Here is an 18,830-nt window from a genome sequence, read left to right as displayed (position 1 = left end):
AACAGCTTTCTATAGCACTCTGGCGTGTTCCTTTCCCTGTTTTGCCCAGTCGGAACTAGTTATTAACTTTCAATGCCTTTGAAGTTGATAGGAGATTACAGTGAAATCTGTCTTAGTTTTATTGCTTGTGAGTTCAGCTGTCACAAGGTATATCTTGAATTTCATTCATATAAGATTTTCAGACTCATCCAAAGTAACCCTAAATATTGGAAGTTATCTTTTAAAAACACTGTGTCCTTTAGAAAAAGTATGTGACACAAGATGATACCTTAGTTTTAAATGGTCAAACTCAGTTTCCTTTTACCTCTCTGTTAAATTCAGTTTCAGTTATATAAGTAATAGGTTACAAATGTAAATTCTGTTGTATTTTCATCTATACATAGACACAAATTTTTTCATTTATAATGAGATGAACCTGTAAATCACTCATAAATTTTTCTGTGTTTATGACATTCAGTTGTTGTCTATCAGTGGCTTAAGAAGGCAAAAGATGTTTCCTAATTACAATTTTTGAAAATTAAATTATTCTGGAGCTAGGCACTATAGATATTAACGATTTAATGATTTAGGGATAAATAAGGTACACTTTACACAAACTGCTAAAGAAGTACAGTCTTGCATTCAAAATGAGATAGATTCTTGAGCAGAGATGCAATGAGCACTCTGGGACAAAACCTGTCACTGTGTTTGCGGCCCTTCTTTGTATATGACATCACATTCCAAGACAGTGGAATCGAAGATGGTAAGGCAGGAAATTAAAAAATCCAAGACAGGGCAATTACTGAAATATCCAAGATGATGTAACTAGCTCACTTCTCTAAATTTTAAAATGATGGGAAATTTAAGAAGCCTACTTATGACAGCGAGAAATTAAAAAAGCCCAGACTTGCGTGTGCTGCCCTATTTTGGATGCGCTCAGTATACCCAAATGGCATGTATATTGCCAATACATTTAGGGGCAGTGTTATGGAACAGTGTCTCCCATAACTGCTCTGTAATCTAATTAATAACCCAGTCATCAAATTAGACTACAAATTCAATTCAATTTTCGAGCGATAAATGAAAGTGTACATGGCTGTGGGAAGTCGAGAACTGCATGGCGAGAATAGGAAGTGGTTCGCAAAACATTTTTTCGCTAAAAGGGACAGAATGCAGCCAGGTACACACTGGGAAGCAGCTGCAGCGCGGGACAGATGTGGGACACCTTGCGTGGTCACTGCATTGGCAGCCGGGAGAAATCTGCATTCTGTAAATTCCATTGTGAGAAGGAGCAAAAAGAATAACTTTTAAAAAGATAGAGGTTTGTGACGGGTTGGGGAAAAAACTGAAGCAGAGAGAAGTACCCACTGGATCCAAAGGAGTCCAGCAATAACTTATGTTGAAATTTAGGGGCGGATATTCGTCGGCACCTGCTACAGGTGCCGAATACTAAAACCTACGACACTTAGAATCCTTTCTACTGTCAGTTGCCATCAGATAACTGAGTGCTGTTGTCATACTGAATACTAGCTCTCGGAAGCGAAGTAAGGTTTCGCTACTCTTGTGGAAGATGCAGTTTTATAATAGGACCTGGTTAGCGATATTATACGGCTCATCGTCTGACGTGTTTTGTTTCACGAAACCGTGAACAGTAACCGTTTTTGTTTAATGATCCAGGATTGTGTCGCCCATCTGAAGGAAGACGAAACCAACTACTCAGTGTTTCAACAAGATGACCCTACTGCTAACACAGCTTACAACACACTATGCGTCTCATGGAAGAGTTTTTTGGGGAAACGTTTCATCTCAAAGAACCTATGGCAGCCACGCTCCTCGGAGTTTACGCCAACAGACTTTTTTCTTTGGGGAATAGCATGTAGTGTACCGCAAACGCCAATGCTTGATTCGACATTTAAATATTGAAATAACTTCATACATGAGAAGCATACCATAATCAGATGGACAGAAAGGGATTCCCAATAAAATTAGGTGGGTTGAGCCTTGTATAGTCACTCGTGGATGTCATTCCCAACATAGTGTACATAGTAACCGCACAGTTACTTTTTGAGCACCCATACAAGCAGTGGCGCTCAAGACACATATTATGTACTCGTTACAGAGGAAATGTTGAGAAGGAAGAAATCCTGACCTCTGCCCCATTCGAGCAAAGAAAAAATTCATAGGTGACAAATGAAAATTTCTATCAACGCTGGGGTTCTAAACCGGTTCTTTCGTTTAGCAGGAAGATGCATAAACTGCGCTACCTTCACATAGCAGTTAGACACAACAGCGCAGAGTACACAAGTGTGCTACCCGTGCTACATCCATATTCCTATTCACCGCACAGCCGGCCATGGTGGCCGAGCGGTTCTAGGCGCTTCAGTCCGGAACCGCGCTGCTGCTACGGACGCAGGTTCGAATCCTGCCTCGGGCAGGGATGTGTGTGATGTTCTTAGGTTAGTTAGGTTTAAGTAGTTCTAAGTCTAGGGGACTGACGACCTCAGATGTTAAGTCCCATAGTGCTCAGAGCCATCTCAACCATCATTCGCCGCACACTACCGAAGTTGCGTCCGCTAGCGCTCTTCCCCCATTTCGCTCACCGCATCGCACAAAGTCCCTTGCAAGGGCGGGTGAAGAGTGCTCTGCACTGAATGATGATGTTAGCCCTGACGGCGCATATACACTGCTGAGCCAAAAGATTATGACCTCCTGCTTCATAGCCTGTTTGTCCGTCTTTTGAACGAAATACTGCACTGATTTCGAGTAACAGGGTTGCGACGGTTTGAAAATTCGGAAATTAGTGGTAAGTTCTATGGGACCAAACGCTAAGGTCATCGGTCCCTAGGTTTACACAGTACTTAATCTCACTTAAACTAACTTATGCTAAGGAAAACATACGCACTCATGCCCAAGGGAGAACTCGAACCTCCGATGCGGGCAGCCATGCGAACCGTGGCAAGGCGCCTGAGACCGCACGGCTTCCACGCGTGGCCCCAACGGTTTGTTTGCACAGCTCATGTAATTCGCGTAAATAACGGGACGCTGATTTGCTTACGCAGTGATAGCACCAGATAGCGACTCAGGTGGGTACCGTAGGATTTACATCAGACGCATTTCGTCGCCGAGACATCACCGTGAGTTCACTATATTGCTCCTCAAACCACTGTAGCACGGTTCTCGCTCCGAAACACGACCATTATACTGCTGAAAGATGACATCGCCGTCGGAGAAGACGCCGAGCATGAAGGGATGGCCGGCCGAAGTGGCCGAGCAGTTCTAGGCGCTACAGTCTGGAACCGCGCTACCGCTACGGTCGCAGGTTCGAATCCTGCCTCGGCATGGATGTGTGTGATGTCCTTAGGTTAGTTAGGTTTAAGTAGTTCTAAGTTCTAGGGGACTGATGACCTCAGAAGTTCCATAGTGCTCAGAGCCATTTGAACCATGAAGGGATGCAGGCAGTATGCAACTGTCAATGTGTCTCCGGTTGCTACCACAGGTGCCACGCAAGTGCAGGAGAATGTCTCCCACACCATAACACTGCTCCCACCAGCCATGTCAGTGGGTCGCTGCACGTTTGAAGCCGCCGTTCACCTCGATGACTACCATCGACCTAGTGTAGCAAAAATGTGGTTCACCCGAAGAGCCGACACTTTTCCATTGATCGACGGTCGTACCCTGACAGTCCTGTGCCCACTGCAACCGTAACTGACGATGTCGTTGCCTCAACATGTGAACACGTGGGGGTGGTGTGCTGCGGAGCTCCGTGTTGAGCAATGCACGATGAGAGGTGTGCTCCGGAACACTTGTGCTGCACCAGCACTGTGCTCTTTCGGCAGACGTGCCACAGATCACCATCCGTGCTGCTTCACATAGCAGAGAAGCCTCCGAGCCCAACGTCCTGTGAAGAATAGTGGACGTCTAACCATTCAGCGCCTAATAGTAGTTTCACAGTCGAACCCCTTCCCACAGAAGCTCACGACAGTAGCACGTGAACATTCGGCCGTCTCCGCCGTTTTAGAGATACTCGTTCACAAGTTCTGTGTAATCATAATCTGCCATTTGTCGAAGTCGCTTATCTCGGTGGATTTCGCCATGTGCAGCCCGTATTTCCGCCGCCCGTAGCTGCTCCACTTACGCACTTTCGTCACTGCGTGACGTGCCCGCAGCGCCAGCAGGCGGCGTCCAGCGACGCGGTGGGCAGTCGTCGTAATGTTTCGGCTTATCGCTGTATATCTGTATAAGTGGTGCCTGTTCTTTCGGACATGTCGGGAAGAAAAGACACCACTCATACAGGTTGTAGATGTTTTTGAAGGCCTTTATGGTCAAAAACATCAGATGGTAGAGAGTGCCAAAATTAGCACTGTGCGATCTAGAACTAACGCTCAGCAATGAATACTTAGTTTTGTCTTACTTACTTTAGCAGTCCAGGCTAATATTGGCAGTGCAAAATGACAGCCACTCTTCTCAGTGCACGCCTTGTGAGGCATGAAAGTTGCTCCCCCGACTCTGCTTCAGTTTTGTGCACTGAATACTCCGTGTAGCCACACGCGAAAAAAATACAATTAAGGGCAATATGGTTTATTCGTTTGGATGTTCACTTTACAAATTCTTGACGCAGAGACATAAGCAGTTTGCACGACATGTGCCCGCCTCTCTGCCCACTGAGGCCCTCGAGCTGCCTGCACCACTCACTCACTCTGCACGGAGACGCTCACAACGCAACACTACACAGCGCCCTGCCCTCTCCGACTCCTTTCGTACTCACAGGGCTTCAAGTTCAGTGTCTGGACGTAAATTTGCTGAGGTGCCACCACGCAGTTGTCAAACGAACAAAACAAAATTGGCTTTGAAGGTGACAAGACTTCCGAGTGTTGTTACCCAAACAGCATTTGACTAACTCAGCTTGTAGCATAGTCGGATTTTCAATCATGAACACGAGAGTGGAATCTAGCTAGTAGCATACTTTTTTAAATGTAATATTTATCAGCAAATGCGAACGTTAAGTAAGAAATAAAAGTAGCATCCTTTTATTGACGGTTACTAGATGTCTAAAAATGAATTTAAACTTCTTAGGAATATGCCAAAACGTATTTTATTCAATGAAAAAATTACATATTTCAATAACACTAGTGAGTCTGTGAAAATGATACTTTCTCATTATCTATCTGATGTATCGACCTCGTATGCCAAATTTCAATGTACTGTCGGTAACAACGAATAACCAAGATGTTATTTTTATTAAACACTATAGTTCCATATCTGTCAATTAAGATTACACTTTGTTAATAAATATAGAAGTTTTTAAAAAAAATCAAAAGATACAGGGTGACGCAGAAAAACGGGAACATTTCCACAATCCAATAAAACTAGAAGTGATGAAGGAAATAAATTGCATTCATCGTAATTGAAACCTCCCAACTTTGCCATTTAGGAAACATTGATGCCATTTATTATTTTTCAAAAATTGCGTCCTTTAGATGGCGTCCTCCTGTACGAATACATTCGTGAAATCTGCTGTTGAGATTCCTCATTGACCGCTGCAACATCTCAGATGGGATACTGTGGATTGCATCCAAAATTCTCTGTTTTAACTCGTCCAGGGTTCTTGGTCGAGTCGTGTAGACTTTGCTCCACGAGAAAAGTCAGAAACGGATAGATCTGGCGATCTAGGAGGCCCGGGTATGTTAACGAATTGTGAGATCACACGGAAGCCAAACAATTCTCGCACGTATGCCACTGATTGCCGTGTAGTGTGTGATGTCGCTCCGTCACGTTGAAACCAGGCTTCTTGAACGTTTGCAAAGTTGTGCAATGCAGGTGTAACGAAAGTTCGTAACATATCCACGAACCGATCGGCGTTGACAGTTATTGTGTTTCGTTGTTCATTTGCGAGACAATGCGGTCCGATAATCCCACGTGATGAAACACCACGCCATGCTGTCACTTTAGCAGCGTGTGAATGGCGCTCATGAACGTCATTAGGATTTGTGTTTTCTCAGTAACGGTAGTTCCGTTTATTCACATTACTTGCGCCTCATCTGACGTCAACAACTTTTTTTACAAATTCATCGTCATTGTTTATTTTTGTTATCATTTGTTGACAGAATCCTAAGCGTAATCGGAAATCGTGGTCCTTAAATGGTTGCACCATCTGTAGTTTGCACGGATGAAATTTTAAATCAAGATGAAGGATTCTGCGAACACTCTCCCGGGACACTCCAATCGCTGCTTCTTGCTTACGAATTGACGCCGTGGGCTCCGTAAGACAGACTCGCGTTCAACATCAGTGTTCGCTGGAGAACGCACACTTCTTGGTCGTCCTGTTGGTTTCTTTTTGAGGGCAGATCCAGTGTCTTCAAAGTTATTAATCCAACATTTTATCGCATCTTTCGACGGAACGATATCATGACATTCTAAATTACAAAAACTTCGAAACTCCTTCTGTGCCGTGAGCAAACAATAAACATTTTTATGGCTAACGCACGCTATTTTCCGTTCCAGTGACGCATGATTAGTGAAATGGTGAACTGTTTACTTGCTGTCTGTCACGAACCCGCAGTGCTACCACGTGCGCATGGCTGCCACTACTCATTTCAAACTTTCCCGTTATTCTGTGTCACCCTGTATTTATCTTACTAGCGAGATTCGAACCATCGAACGTACTAACGTGCTGAGAAACCGACGAATTCGACGAAATAATGAAAATTGTTTTTAACTGCACTTGGAGATTTGCTAATTTTGAAAGGTGATATTTCAGAGTTCTTTGTCGTACTGTCTTAAAAAATTTATGTGCGTGCACTGAATTCCATCTGCTACAAGTGTGCACAAAATCGGAATCTGTGAGGACCCCTCGTCAATGTAGAATCCTCCTTTTACCACCAGCATAACTGTGACCTGAAGCCACTTTGGCACAAAAAACTCTTAATAATTACCTGACAGGTCTTTCACTGGAAACTGTCCTCAGAAACATTGATAAATTATTTCTTTGGTATTGTGTGACGTCATCACATGTACAATCAGTGCCTTCCCCGTACTCTCTGCACTGCCGAAGGAGTCTGCTACCTCAGCAACAAACCACCTCCGTCGCTCGCTAATGGGCGATCGTTGTCGAAATCCATACGCTGTGTGGAAAGGCCACATCACAGAAGAATTTCAGTGTTCCTACTACAGACCCTGGAAGCAAATGAATCCCTTACGCGACTTGCCATAAGATGAAACAAATCGTACTATCTTGCGTACATCGGCGTGTTACAGCGTGTCATGAAATGATTCCGTAGTATCTATCATTTTATTTCCTACTGAAAAAAGGTTTTTGGGCAGCATTACGTTAGTGAAGCATCTGTATCCACGTACGAGGCTAATCCGGAAACTAAGGTTACAAAAATTTTTTTAGGTGCAAATAATTTAATTTATCATAATAAAATTTAGATTCATTGTAGTACAGGTGTTGCATTATTTTTACAAGCAATCGGCATGTATCTTTATACATTTTGTCATTAGTAGGACGAGTTTTTTGATTCCTGTGTCATAGACGTCTCCCAACGCCTTTTTCAGTCAGTTCTTCACTTCGATTTTCACCTCGTCGTCGTCGGAAAAGTGCTTTCCAATAAGGTGTTTCTTCAATTTAATGACCGGCCACTGGGGCCGAGCAGTTCTAGGCACTTCAGTCCGGAACCGCGCTGCTGCTACGGTCGCAGGTTCGAATCCTGCCTCTGGCATGGATGTGTGTGATGTCCTGAGGCTAGTTAAGTTTAAGTAGTTCTAAGTCTAGGGGACTGATGACCTCAGATGTTAAGTCCCATACTTCTTAGAGCCATTTGGACCATCAGTTTAGTGAACAGATGATAGTCACTAGGTGTGAGATCGGGGCTGTGACAGAGTTGGCTTAAAACATCCCAACCAAACGAAGTCAGCTACTCTTGCGTTGAATGAGCGGTGTGCGGACGCGCGCTCTCATCGAGGAGACAGAGTGTCGCTGTCGGCACGTCTGTTTTGTATGGCTCTGCGAAGTTTCTTCATGACCCCACAGTATCTTGCAGCATTTATGGTCCCATCTATTTCCAAAAAATCAACGAACAAATCTCTTTTCCTGTCCCAAAACACTGACACGACGATTTTCCTTGCTATATCCTGGGTTCTGAATTTCTTGGCTATAATATTTCCGTTCATCTCCCTTATACAGACACTCTATATACTCCTTTTACCTTTCAGCTTTCCCTTCCTAGCTTAGGACTGGTTTTACATCTGAGCTCTTGACATTCATACAGTTGCTTCCCTTTTCTCAAAAAGTCTTTTTAAATTTCCTGAAGGCGGAATCCATTTTCCCCTAGTGAAACATTCCTACATTTGTCCTCTATCCATTCTTGCTCAGCCATTTAACACTTCCTGTCCAACTCATTTTGAGAGACGTTTGTATTTCCCTTCGCTTGCTTTATTTGCTGCATTTTTATATTTTCTTCTTTCATCAATTGAATTCAATATCTCTACTATGCCTTGTCTTTCGACCTATTTGACACTCTGCTGCCTTCTCTATTTCATCTCTTATAGCTATCTATTTTTCTTCTACTGTATTCCTTTTCCCTGCTCTACTCAACCGCTGCGTAATGCTTCGTCTGAAACTATCAGCAACCTCTAGTTTTTGCAGCTTATACATGTTCCGTCTCCTTAATTTCCTACCTTTTTGTAGTTTCTTCAGGTTTAATTTACAGTTCGCTACCAATAAATTGTGGTCCAATCTAACCCTGTAAATGTCTTACAGTTTAAAATCTGGTTCCGAAATCCCTTTCTTGCCATTATGTAATGAATCTGAAACCTTCCAGTGTCTCCAGGAGTCTTCCATGTATACGCGCTACTTTGATGATTCTCAAACAAGGTGTTAGCGATGGCCGCGCGGGGTATCCGAGCGGTCAAGGGCGCCTTGTCACGGTCCGCACCGCTCCCACCGTCGGAGATTCGAGTCCTCCCTCGGGCATGGGTGTGTGTTGTCCTCAGCGTAAGTTAGTTTTAGTTAGATTAAGTAGTGTGTAAGCCTAGGTACCGATGACCTCAGCAGTTTGGTCCCATAAGACCTTACTACAAATTTCCATTGTTAGCAATGATTAAATTATCCTCTGTGCAAAATTCCACCAGACGTCTTGCTCTTTCGTTTCTTTCCGTGAGTCGAAATTAAATTTTTGCTTTTCTTTCTTTTCCTACCACCAAACTGCAGTCTCCCATGACAATTAAATTATCGTTTCCTTTAACTAGCTGAATAATTTCTTTTATCTCATCATACATTTCTCCAGTCTCTCCATTATCTCCAGAGCTAGTTAGCATATAAACTTGTACAACTATTGTAGGTGTGAACTTAGTGCCTATCTTGGCTACGTCAATGCGTTCACTATGCTGTTTCACGTAGATTACCTGCATTCCTATTTGCTTATTCATTATTACACCCACTCTTGCATTATCCCTTTGTGACTTTGTATTTATAACCCTGCATTCATCCTGTTTCTCTTGACACCGAGCTTCGCTAAGTCTCAATATATTGAACTTCAACCTATCCATTTCCGTTTATAAAACCTCTAACCTACCTGCCCGATTAAGGCATTTAACATTCCAGAATCCTTTCCTTAGAACGACAGATTTGTTTTCCTTGGTGATGACATCCTTCTGAGTAGTTCCTGCATGGAGATCCGAATGGGAGATTCTTTCATCCCCAGAATATGTTACCCAACAAGAAGCTATCACCATTTAACCATAGATGGCTCTGAGCACTATGGGACTCAACTGCTGAGATCTTTAGTCCCCTAGAACTTAGAACTAGTTAAACCTAACTAACCTAAGGACATCACAAACATCCATGCCCGAGGCAGGATTCGAGCCTGCGACCGTAGCGGTCTTGCGGTTCCAGACTGCAGCGCCTTTAACCGCACGGCCAATTTAACCATAGAGTAGAGCTACATGCCAACTGGCAAATTACAGCTGTAGTTTCCCCTTGCTGTAGGCTGCTCGCAGTACCAGAACAGCAATGCCGTCTTGGTTAGCCAGATGAGTCAATCATCCAGACTGATGCCCCTGCAACGACTGAAAAGGGTGCCGCCCCTCTTCAGGAGCCGTATGTTTGTCTGGCTTCTCGACAGGCATCACTCCATTGTTGTTGTACACACAGTACACCTGTGTACGGTTAAGGCAGACAAGCCACCCAAACCGACGGCAAGTCCGCGGTTCATGGGAAACATCGGAAACTATGAACGAAATTTTCGCTCTGCAGCGGAGTGTGCGCTGATATGACATTTCCTGACATTAAAACTGTGTACCAGACGGAGATTCGAACACAGGACCTTTGCCTTATGCGGACAAGTGCTCTGCACTTGATATGAAACTTTCTGGCAGATTAAAACTATGTTGCAAGACTGAGATTAGAGCTCGGGACCTTTGCCTATCGCGGGCAATTGCTCCACCAACCGAGCTAGCAAGCACGATTTACGACCAGCCCTTACAGTTTCAATTCTGCCAGTAACTCGTCTCCTAGGTTCCAAACTTCACAGGACCTCTCCTGCGAACCTTGCAGAGTTAGCACTCCTGGAAGAAGGGATATTGCGGAGACATGGCTTAGTCACAGACAGGTGGATGGTTCCAGAATGAAGTATTGACTCTACAGCGGAATATGCGCTCCTCTGAATCTTCCTGGCAGACTGAAACTGTATGCCAGACCGAGACTCGGGATCTTTGCCTTTCGTGGGCAAGTGCTCTGCCAGCTAACCTTCCTTCCAGGAGTGCTATTCCTGTATGGTTTCCAGTAGAACTTTCGAAGGTATGAGACGCGATACTGGCCAAACTGAAGCTGTGACGACGGGGTGTGAGCTGCGCTTGGGTAGCTTAGCCAGTAGAGCACTTGCCCACGAAAGGCCAAAGTCCAGAGTTCGAGTGTCGGTCTGATACACAGTTATAACCTGCCAGGAAGTTTCTAACCAGAGCAGACACCTCTGCAGCGTGAAAATTTCTTTCTGAAAACATCCCCCAGGTTATGCCTATGCCATGTCTCCGCAGTATAATTTCTTAAGGAGTGCTAATTTAGCGAGGTTCACAGGAGAAAAATGGTTCAAATGGCTCTATGCACTATGGGAGGTCATCAGTACCATAGACTTAGAACCTAACTAACCTAAGGACGTCATACACATCCATGCCTGAGGCAGGATTCGAACCTGCGACAGTAGCAGCCGCGTGGTTCCGGACTGAAGGGCCTAGAACCGCTCGGCCACAGCGGCCGGCTCGCAGGAGAACGTGTGAGAAATTTGGATGGTAGGAGACGAGATGTTGGCACAATTGAAGCTGTGAGGACGGTGCACGAGTTGTGCTCGGGTAGCTCAGTTGGTAGAGCACTTGCCCACCAGAGGCAAAGGTCCGAGTTCGAGTCTCGGTCTGGCTCACAGTTTCATTGGAAACTATGGTTTAACCAATAGAAAATTGCAATATCGCTTCAGAACAAATTAGCGTATTTGCACGTGCTCTTTACGCTTTTTTCTGTAACAATCCAGAAGAATTGTACTTGTTTCCCATTGCCATTGCGTGAAGTTTTTTGTTGTCATGTTGTAAGTGCTTGGAATGTATGAACATAAATTTGTTTACATCATCAGGTATGCCACTCACATAAATGCAGCTGACTGCTGTGTATTACATCGAACTTTAAGGAGGAAACTCTCTCTCTCCAGGAGACAACGCCGAGGCAGGCTTGGCTTTAGCCGGTGGCAGTGACGGGAGGGCACTGTGTACAGCCACCTCTTTTTCGCTTCTCGGCTAAATGATTACGACTGAAACTTTTTCTACCCACAGGACTTTTACCTGCTACGTCCACCTCTTCAATGACCGCGAAGCCCTCGGTGGTGGAATTTCATAACTCTACTGAAACAATTACTCGTGATCATGTGTTACTCAAAGATCAAATCCTTACCTTTGAAAAATCCGACTTCGTAGATATCGATGACCATCTGCACACAAACTTGTCTTTTTCCATCCTTCAGACCCTTCATGTACAATTTATACTTCCCGTAAGGTAAGGCGACGAACTTTTTTAGGGTTATCGGTCGTGTCCAGTACCGATGCATGTAGTAGGTGCCCTGCCAACAGAGGTAGCGATGCAATTACACAATACAGGTTTTGTGACTAAATCAAAACTTCAACTTGTAGGATTATTCTTTGTCGAGGTCTTTACTGAGTATCAGATGTAGCAGTCTCTTCCTGTCTTTTTTTTCTGCTCCGTTCATAACTTAGACACGCTTATTGCATTTTGGTCATCATATATCGGCACATGTAAGTTAAGGAAATAACAAAGGATTTTGAAAATCACACTCTAATAGTTAACATAGCAATGAGTAAACATCCTGATACTTCTCAGCAATCAGTGGCGAATGCCAAAGACGGGAACAGGAAAGTCGAAATCTCAAGGCATTCGCCTAACACGAGTGAAATTAAGAAGCAGACTGTAAGATGTCGTGGTCTCCTGACCTTCGTTGCTTACATATTCAGCCCTCACAATCATATTCTGCACATCAAGACGCTTCATTCGAACCCAAACTCGATAAGATAAAGTCAATCTTGTATGAATTCATGTAAATTATACGCAAATAACTAATAAATCGCAAGAGCGCACCATGGTTGAAATACTCGAGGCTGGCGTACACACTTACATTCCAGACACGACGGCACAGGAGCTTTTAGTTCGAGAGAGGCAAAACCGCACGCCAGGAGGCCAGTCCCAACCCATCTACGTCGGCCGGTGACCGCCTGTAGAGCAGACAGCGTTTGTTCGAGTGAAAGGACGACCCCGTGTCGGCTTAAAAGCAAATTCCGCTACACTGTGTGGGAGCGGCCAGCCTACGCATTCTTTACACATAGCACGCAGTTTCAGAGATTTTCACAGAGAGACAGCACACGCCAAACGCCGATACTACAGATATCCGGATTGGTCGCCTTAAACGAAACGTCATTCTCCCGTTTTAGAAGAGCAATGCTGATTGGCAGACGATATTTCTGACGCCTTGAGCTGAAGGAGTAATGGAAGAGACCGAAAGATGTAACCCCTCACGTGTGGCGTGGAGAGGCGCCGTTCCGTTGTCGCTCTTGGAGCGAGAACACGTAACGAGAGCGTGCGCGCTCGTACATGTACTCAAAGAGCGAGGAACAAGTCTCTCCTCAGTACTTCACTGGGAGAGCACCTCTGTCGAGAGCGAATCGAAGTGTGACTCTATATTGAGTCCTTGCAATTAAACGTTGTTCACTGTGTTGGCCGACACACTTATTGTGCAGTGTAAATGGACAGAGTTATAGTTAAACGCCTGCGAGCGAATTTTGAGTGGCATCGCGGTGGACTGGTTATCTGACCGGTGTACCACGCCAATAGTTAGACTAGGGGCGAATAGGAGTCCTTGACTTCATCAAGGCGTAGGGAGAGTTTGATTGGCGAAGGTCAATCCAGATAGAACGAGAGTTATCTTATTTGTCAGCAGCGAGCGGCGCAGACAGCAGTCATCGCAGCTTACAGTATTGTGCGCTACAGTTCTTGCGAGCCCCATGTTTCCTCCACAACAGTACACCTCACTGCATTTCACATGCGACAGCCTCGACCGTACCTAGTAACATTCTAAAGGATAATTATTCAAGTTGATTATCTCCTCCATGTCCGAACAACATCTCTTTGGTTCACTCAGACACTCCTGGACACTTCCCTTGTTGAGAGCCCTTCCTGGCACAAAGAGAGAATGTGGACGCGATCGAACTGTGGTATGTAGGCATGGTAGAACTACAGACAACACGAACCGTGTACGTCCTTCCTGGTGGAATGACCGGAACTGATCGGCTGTCGGACCCCAACCGTCTAATAGGCGCTGCTCGTGCATGATTGTTTACATTTTTGGGCAGGTTTTGTGACATCTCCGAACAATCAAAGGGACTGTGTCTGTGGTACAATATCCATAATCAGTGACTGTCTTCAGGAGTTCTGGGAACCGGGGTGATGCAAAACTTTTTTTTGGTGTGCGTAAATGGATACTTAAATATGGAGCTCTAAAACTGGCAGTATATTTATAATGTGAAGCAGATACTTTTATGAGCCGATAGGTTGATATTTTATCAGTCTGTTTATCGAATATCTATATGTTGGTGCCATTTAAATATCGATATATCGGATACTCGATGCCTTTAAAAATATCAACAGTTTTATCAGAAAGAGCAGGTAGCTGTTTCTCGAGGAGGTCCTGGCTATACTTCAGTCTTCCGTGAAGACGTATCCGCGTCCACAGCACTGCATGCATTCGTTCCTGGTGTGACGAAGGCTTACAAGCCCTACTGCACGTCGTCCGTTAAATCACTCAGTCTTAAGGCCAGGTTCTCATTCAAAATGGTCGAAAAATCGATTTTTTGTTGCATTTTTGAAAGATATTTGCGTCAGGAATGTCGATATACGGTCTTGGAATTGCAGACTAAACGTAAGTAAGGAAAAAACTATTTTTATCAAATTTTGATAAAAATTGGCCAAAAGATAATATTCGGTCAGCCACAATGGATTACACATTTTGAATTTTGAAAATCTAACTTCAGATTTGTGTTCAGCGACGTCAAAAGTGTATAATGGCATATAGTTTTTACGCAAATTCAGCTAATAATTAATATAGAAGTTCGCCCTAAACTTTAGTCATGGTTTTCCTCGAGAAACGGTTTTTCAAACCTGCATGCAGCATAAAATAAAAACGGTACATCCTATTAGCTTCTAACTTTGACTCCCGAAATGCAGTAACTACTTTTTGTAAAGCCATAAAGAGTAAAAAAAAAAATCCAACACAGAGTTCCATTTAGCATGATATCGTTAAATTTAATGTTGTTTCATTGTAGTTAGGTACAAGCTCCCATAAATCTACTGTAGTATCTACTGATGTTATCCATTTTTGATTTGAGATAACTTCTAGAGGCTACACTCTACGTAGCAGGTGTACTTCAAACTCGTAGGTTCTCGATCAGACCTCGATTATGGGCTCCATTTTCTTCTTTTTTGTATCGAAAATCTAAAATATAGTTGAACGTATGTCTTTTCATTGTCTCAAAAAAATTTCGAAACTTTGCATATTTTTCGTTCATTTGAATGAGAACTTGGACGTAATTTCCAATAAAATATGGACTGTCATTCTCTGCAAATCGAGGACAACATCAAGACTGCTTGCCTTGTGACGCCGTAGCAGTGTCGTATCTGTTGTGGAAGGGGCATCTGACTTTTTGCCACTGTGGCTCTTGTGTGCGTGGAGTTGCTATTCAGTTATTCTGCGCAACGGATTAATCTGAAATGTACCCTTTACCCTGTGGCTACTGCAAGATTCAATGTACACCCCCACAATACTACAGAAGTCAGACAGACGCTCCTAAAGAGAAATGCCTGAAAAACTTTCAGCAATAAATATCTTCTGGAGTCCTCTGCTGTAAGGAAATGACACAAAAATTTACAAAATTTCTTACGTAGCTAGTCGGATACTTGGGTACTGGAGTAGTGCTAGTTAGTGTAAGAAAAACATGAAACTAACAAAAATTATTATTTATTTTGCAAAAATTCTGAGAAATCACAATGGCACTTTTAGTTATGAACTGAACTACTGCAGTGGATGACCGCTACCTACGGATTATGGCTCGGAGGAACCCTGACGCCAACGCCACCATGTTGAGTAATGCTTTTCGTGCAGCCACAGGACGTCGTGTTACAACTCAAACTGTGCGCAACTTCACTCCCGACGTCCATGGCGAGGTCCATCTTTGCAACCACGTCACGATTATAGTTGGAGGTGACTTTACTTTACATCGATATGTTGGCGAAAATACATGTTTAATTTCGGAGGTACGCATAAAATATCATCCGAAATGTTCTAAACGCATTCTCTGAAAATTATTTCGAGCAATTAGTTCATGAGCCCACGCGAATAGTAAACGGTTGTGAAGACACACTAGACCTCTCAGCAAAAAATAATCCTGAGTTAATAACGAGCATCAAAACCGATACAAGGATTAGTGAACACAGGGTTGTCGTACCGAGACAATATTGTAATCCCCAAATCCTCAAAAAATAAACGAAAAATTTACCTGTTGAAAAAGGCAGATAAAAATTCACTTGATGTCTTCCTGATAGACAATCTCCACTCATTCCTAATTAATAAAATAAGAGTAGATCAGATGTGGCTTGAAATCAAAGAAATAGTATTGGCAGCAGTTGAGAGATTTATTCCAAATAAATTAACAAACGATGCAGCTGACCCTCCTTGGTACACAAAACGAGTTAGAACACTTTTGCAGAAACAACGAAACAAACGCGCCAAATTTAAACAGACGCAAAATTCCCAAGATTGGCGATCTTTTACAGAAGCTCGAAATATAGCGCGGACTTCAATGCGAGATGCTTGTAACAGTTTGAGCCGTGGTAAAAATTGCTGTTTTGAAGAGCGAGCCGCAGCGCGTAGTGTGGAGCAGTCGCCCTCCGTTTCTAGCGGTGGCGCCGCTGTGGCAGTCGCAGCTTTGGTGTCTCCCTCTGGTGGGAAAGGGGAAAGGCTGCCTGTTCACGTGCATTTAAGGGGCGCTATGAGCTCGCCAGTGGGTCAGTCTGGGTCAGTCTCTCGTCCACTGCTTGCTCCTCTGTCTCTCGTCCGCATTTGTTAGGCAGTTAGTGTCTGTCTGTCGTTGGAGCTGCCTCTGTCATGTTTCTCGGATTCGGTGTGTGAACGAATTTATTGCTAGAAGTGTAACGGCATAATTCCTTAAATATGTTTTTATCTTGCCTATCATCTGGAGAGGCGGTATATGTGTACTGTAGAGCATGTTTGGCCAACTTTACATAATTTTATGTTGGATTGCATTTCATGGACTTTTGATAAAATGGTCATTTTAGTAAATAAACTTGCCACTCTTCCACCATAAGACTTTCTTAGAAGTTAAAATCAAGTTGCACCTTCAGTGGCACGTTTATCTTTTAATTTTAGTCTTTTGTACCATTTCCATCCCTCCTATGGGGTGCATAGTTTGTGTGCTTGTGTGAATTGTTAAAACTTTTACTTTACGGTAATCTGGTGTGTTGCAGATTTGCACCAGTGTAGTCTTTCAGAGGCTGTTGTGAGCGGTCGTAATTACGGCCGCGTCAAAAGGGAGCGGCAAGGTTCTCAGCCCGAAAGCTCATACACTCAAAAATTTGTTTCTTTCTGCCTCTGAATAAATTGTAACTTGATGTTTAGAGGGTGCTTTCTGCTTATAATTTTAAATCCGTTTCTAAAAAAAATGCTTTTAGGAATAAATTTCCCATTTGTTGAAAGCAATTTGATTTTGGTTTCTTAAGTTACTCCCTGGCAACTACTTCCACGCTCACATAGTGTGACTAAATGTGTTAATGTTCTTGATGAATCGCTAGTAAATAAAGTAAATTTTTAAGAATATTCTTTGAAATTAAATCCACAGTTCACAGTTTCCACAACGAAACTTTGTCTCGAAACCTGGGAGAAAACCCAAAGAGATTCTAGTCGTATGTGAAGTATGTTAGTGGCAAGAAACAATCAATGCCTTCTCTGCGCGATAACAATGGAGATACTACCGAAGACACTGCTGCCAAATCACAGCCTTCTGAAACCCCTTGACAAAAGAAGACGAAGTAAATATTCCAGAACTCGAATCAAGGACAGCTACCAACATGAGTAATGTAGAAGTAAATATCCTCAGAGTAGTGAAGCGACTGAAATCACTTAATAGAAGCAAGTCTTCTGCACCAGACTGGAAGCCAATTAGGTTCGTTTCTGAGTATGCTGATGCTTTAGCTCCATACTTAACAATCACAAACAACCGTTCGCTCGTCGAAAGATCCGTATTAAAGGACTGGAAACTTGCACAAGTCACACCAATATTCTAGGAAGGTAGTAGGAGTAATCCACTTAATTACAGGCCAATATCGTTAACGTATATATGCAGCAGGATTTCTGGAACATATATTGTGTTTGAACATTATGAATTACCTCGAAGAAAACTATCTATTGACACACAGTCAACATGGGTTTAGAAAACATAAAAAAATGGCTCTAAGCACTGCGGGACTTAATATCTGAGGTCATCTGTCCCCTATACTTACAAGGGAACCTACCCATCGCACCCCCTCAGATTTAGTTATAAGTTGGCACAGTGGATAGGCCTTGAAAAACTGAACACACATCAATCGAGAAAACAGGAAGAAGTTGCGTGGAACTATGAAAAAATAAGCAAAATATACAAACTGAGTAGTCCATGCGAAAGATATGCAACATCAAGGCTAGTCTGAGCTCAGGAGCGCCGTGGTCCCGTGGTTAGCGTGAGCAGCTGCGGAACGAGAGGTCCTTGGTTCAAGGCTTTCCTCGAGTGAAAAGTTTACTTTCTTTATTTTCGCAAATTTATCATCTGTCCGTTCGTTCATTGACGTCTCTGTGCACTGTAATAAGTTTAGTGTCTGTGTTTTGCGACCGCACCGCAAAACCGTGCGATTAGTAGACGAAAGGACGTGCCTATTCAATGGGTACCGAGAAAAGATTTGATCGCGAGGTCATAGGTCAACCGATTCCTCCACAGGAAAACACGTCTGATATATTCTATACGACACTGGTGACGGCACGAGGGTCACAAGACAAGAATATGTTGTCGACCCACCTAACTTGTACACTTGGCGAATATGTAAAAAGATTCTTCTACCTTGCCCGATTTAGGTTTTCTTGTGGATGTGATAATCACTCCCAAAAAGTGATGAAAACATAAGAGTTTGCCACATAAACTGAAAATAAAAAAATTAAACTTTTCACTCGAGGGAAGACTTGAACCAAGAGCCTTCGGTTCCG

The 18,830-nt window shown here is 43.4% G+C and overlaps 1 protein-coding gene across 1 annotated transcript in view; it reads right to left on the bottom strand.

The window, feature by feature from the left end:
• The window catches only part of LOC124720346, a 175,149-nt gene that overhangs the window by 32,374 nt on the left and 123,945 nt on the right, over positions 1–18,830 (bottom strand). Inside the window, exon 4 of the mRNA XM_047245675.1 lies at positions 11,912–12,077. Coding sequence (XP_047101631.1) covers positions 11,912–12,077 — 166 coding nt within the window. The remainder of the gene's footprint in view (positions 1–11,911; positions 12,078–18,830) is intronic.

Source organism: Schistocerca piceifrons, chromosome 11 (assembly GCF_021461385.2).
Source record: "Schistocerca piceifrons isolate TAMUIC-IGC-003096 chromosome 11, iqSchPice1.1, whole genome shotgun sequence".
NCBI lineage: Eukaryota > Metazoa > Arthropoda > Insecta > Orthoptera > Acrididae > Schistocerca > Schistocerca piceifrons.
Note: the sequence above shows the minus strand (reverse complement) of the source record. Positions and strands in the feature narration are given on the sequence as shown.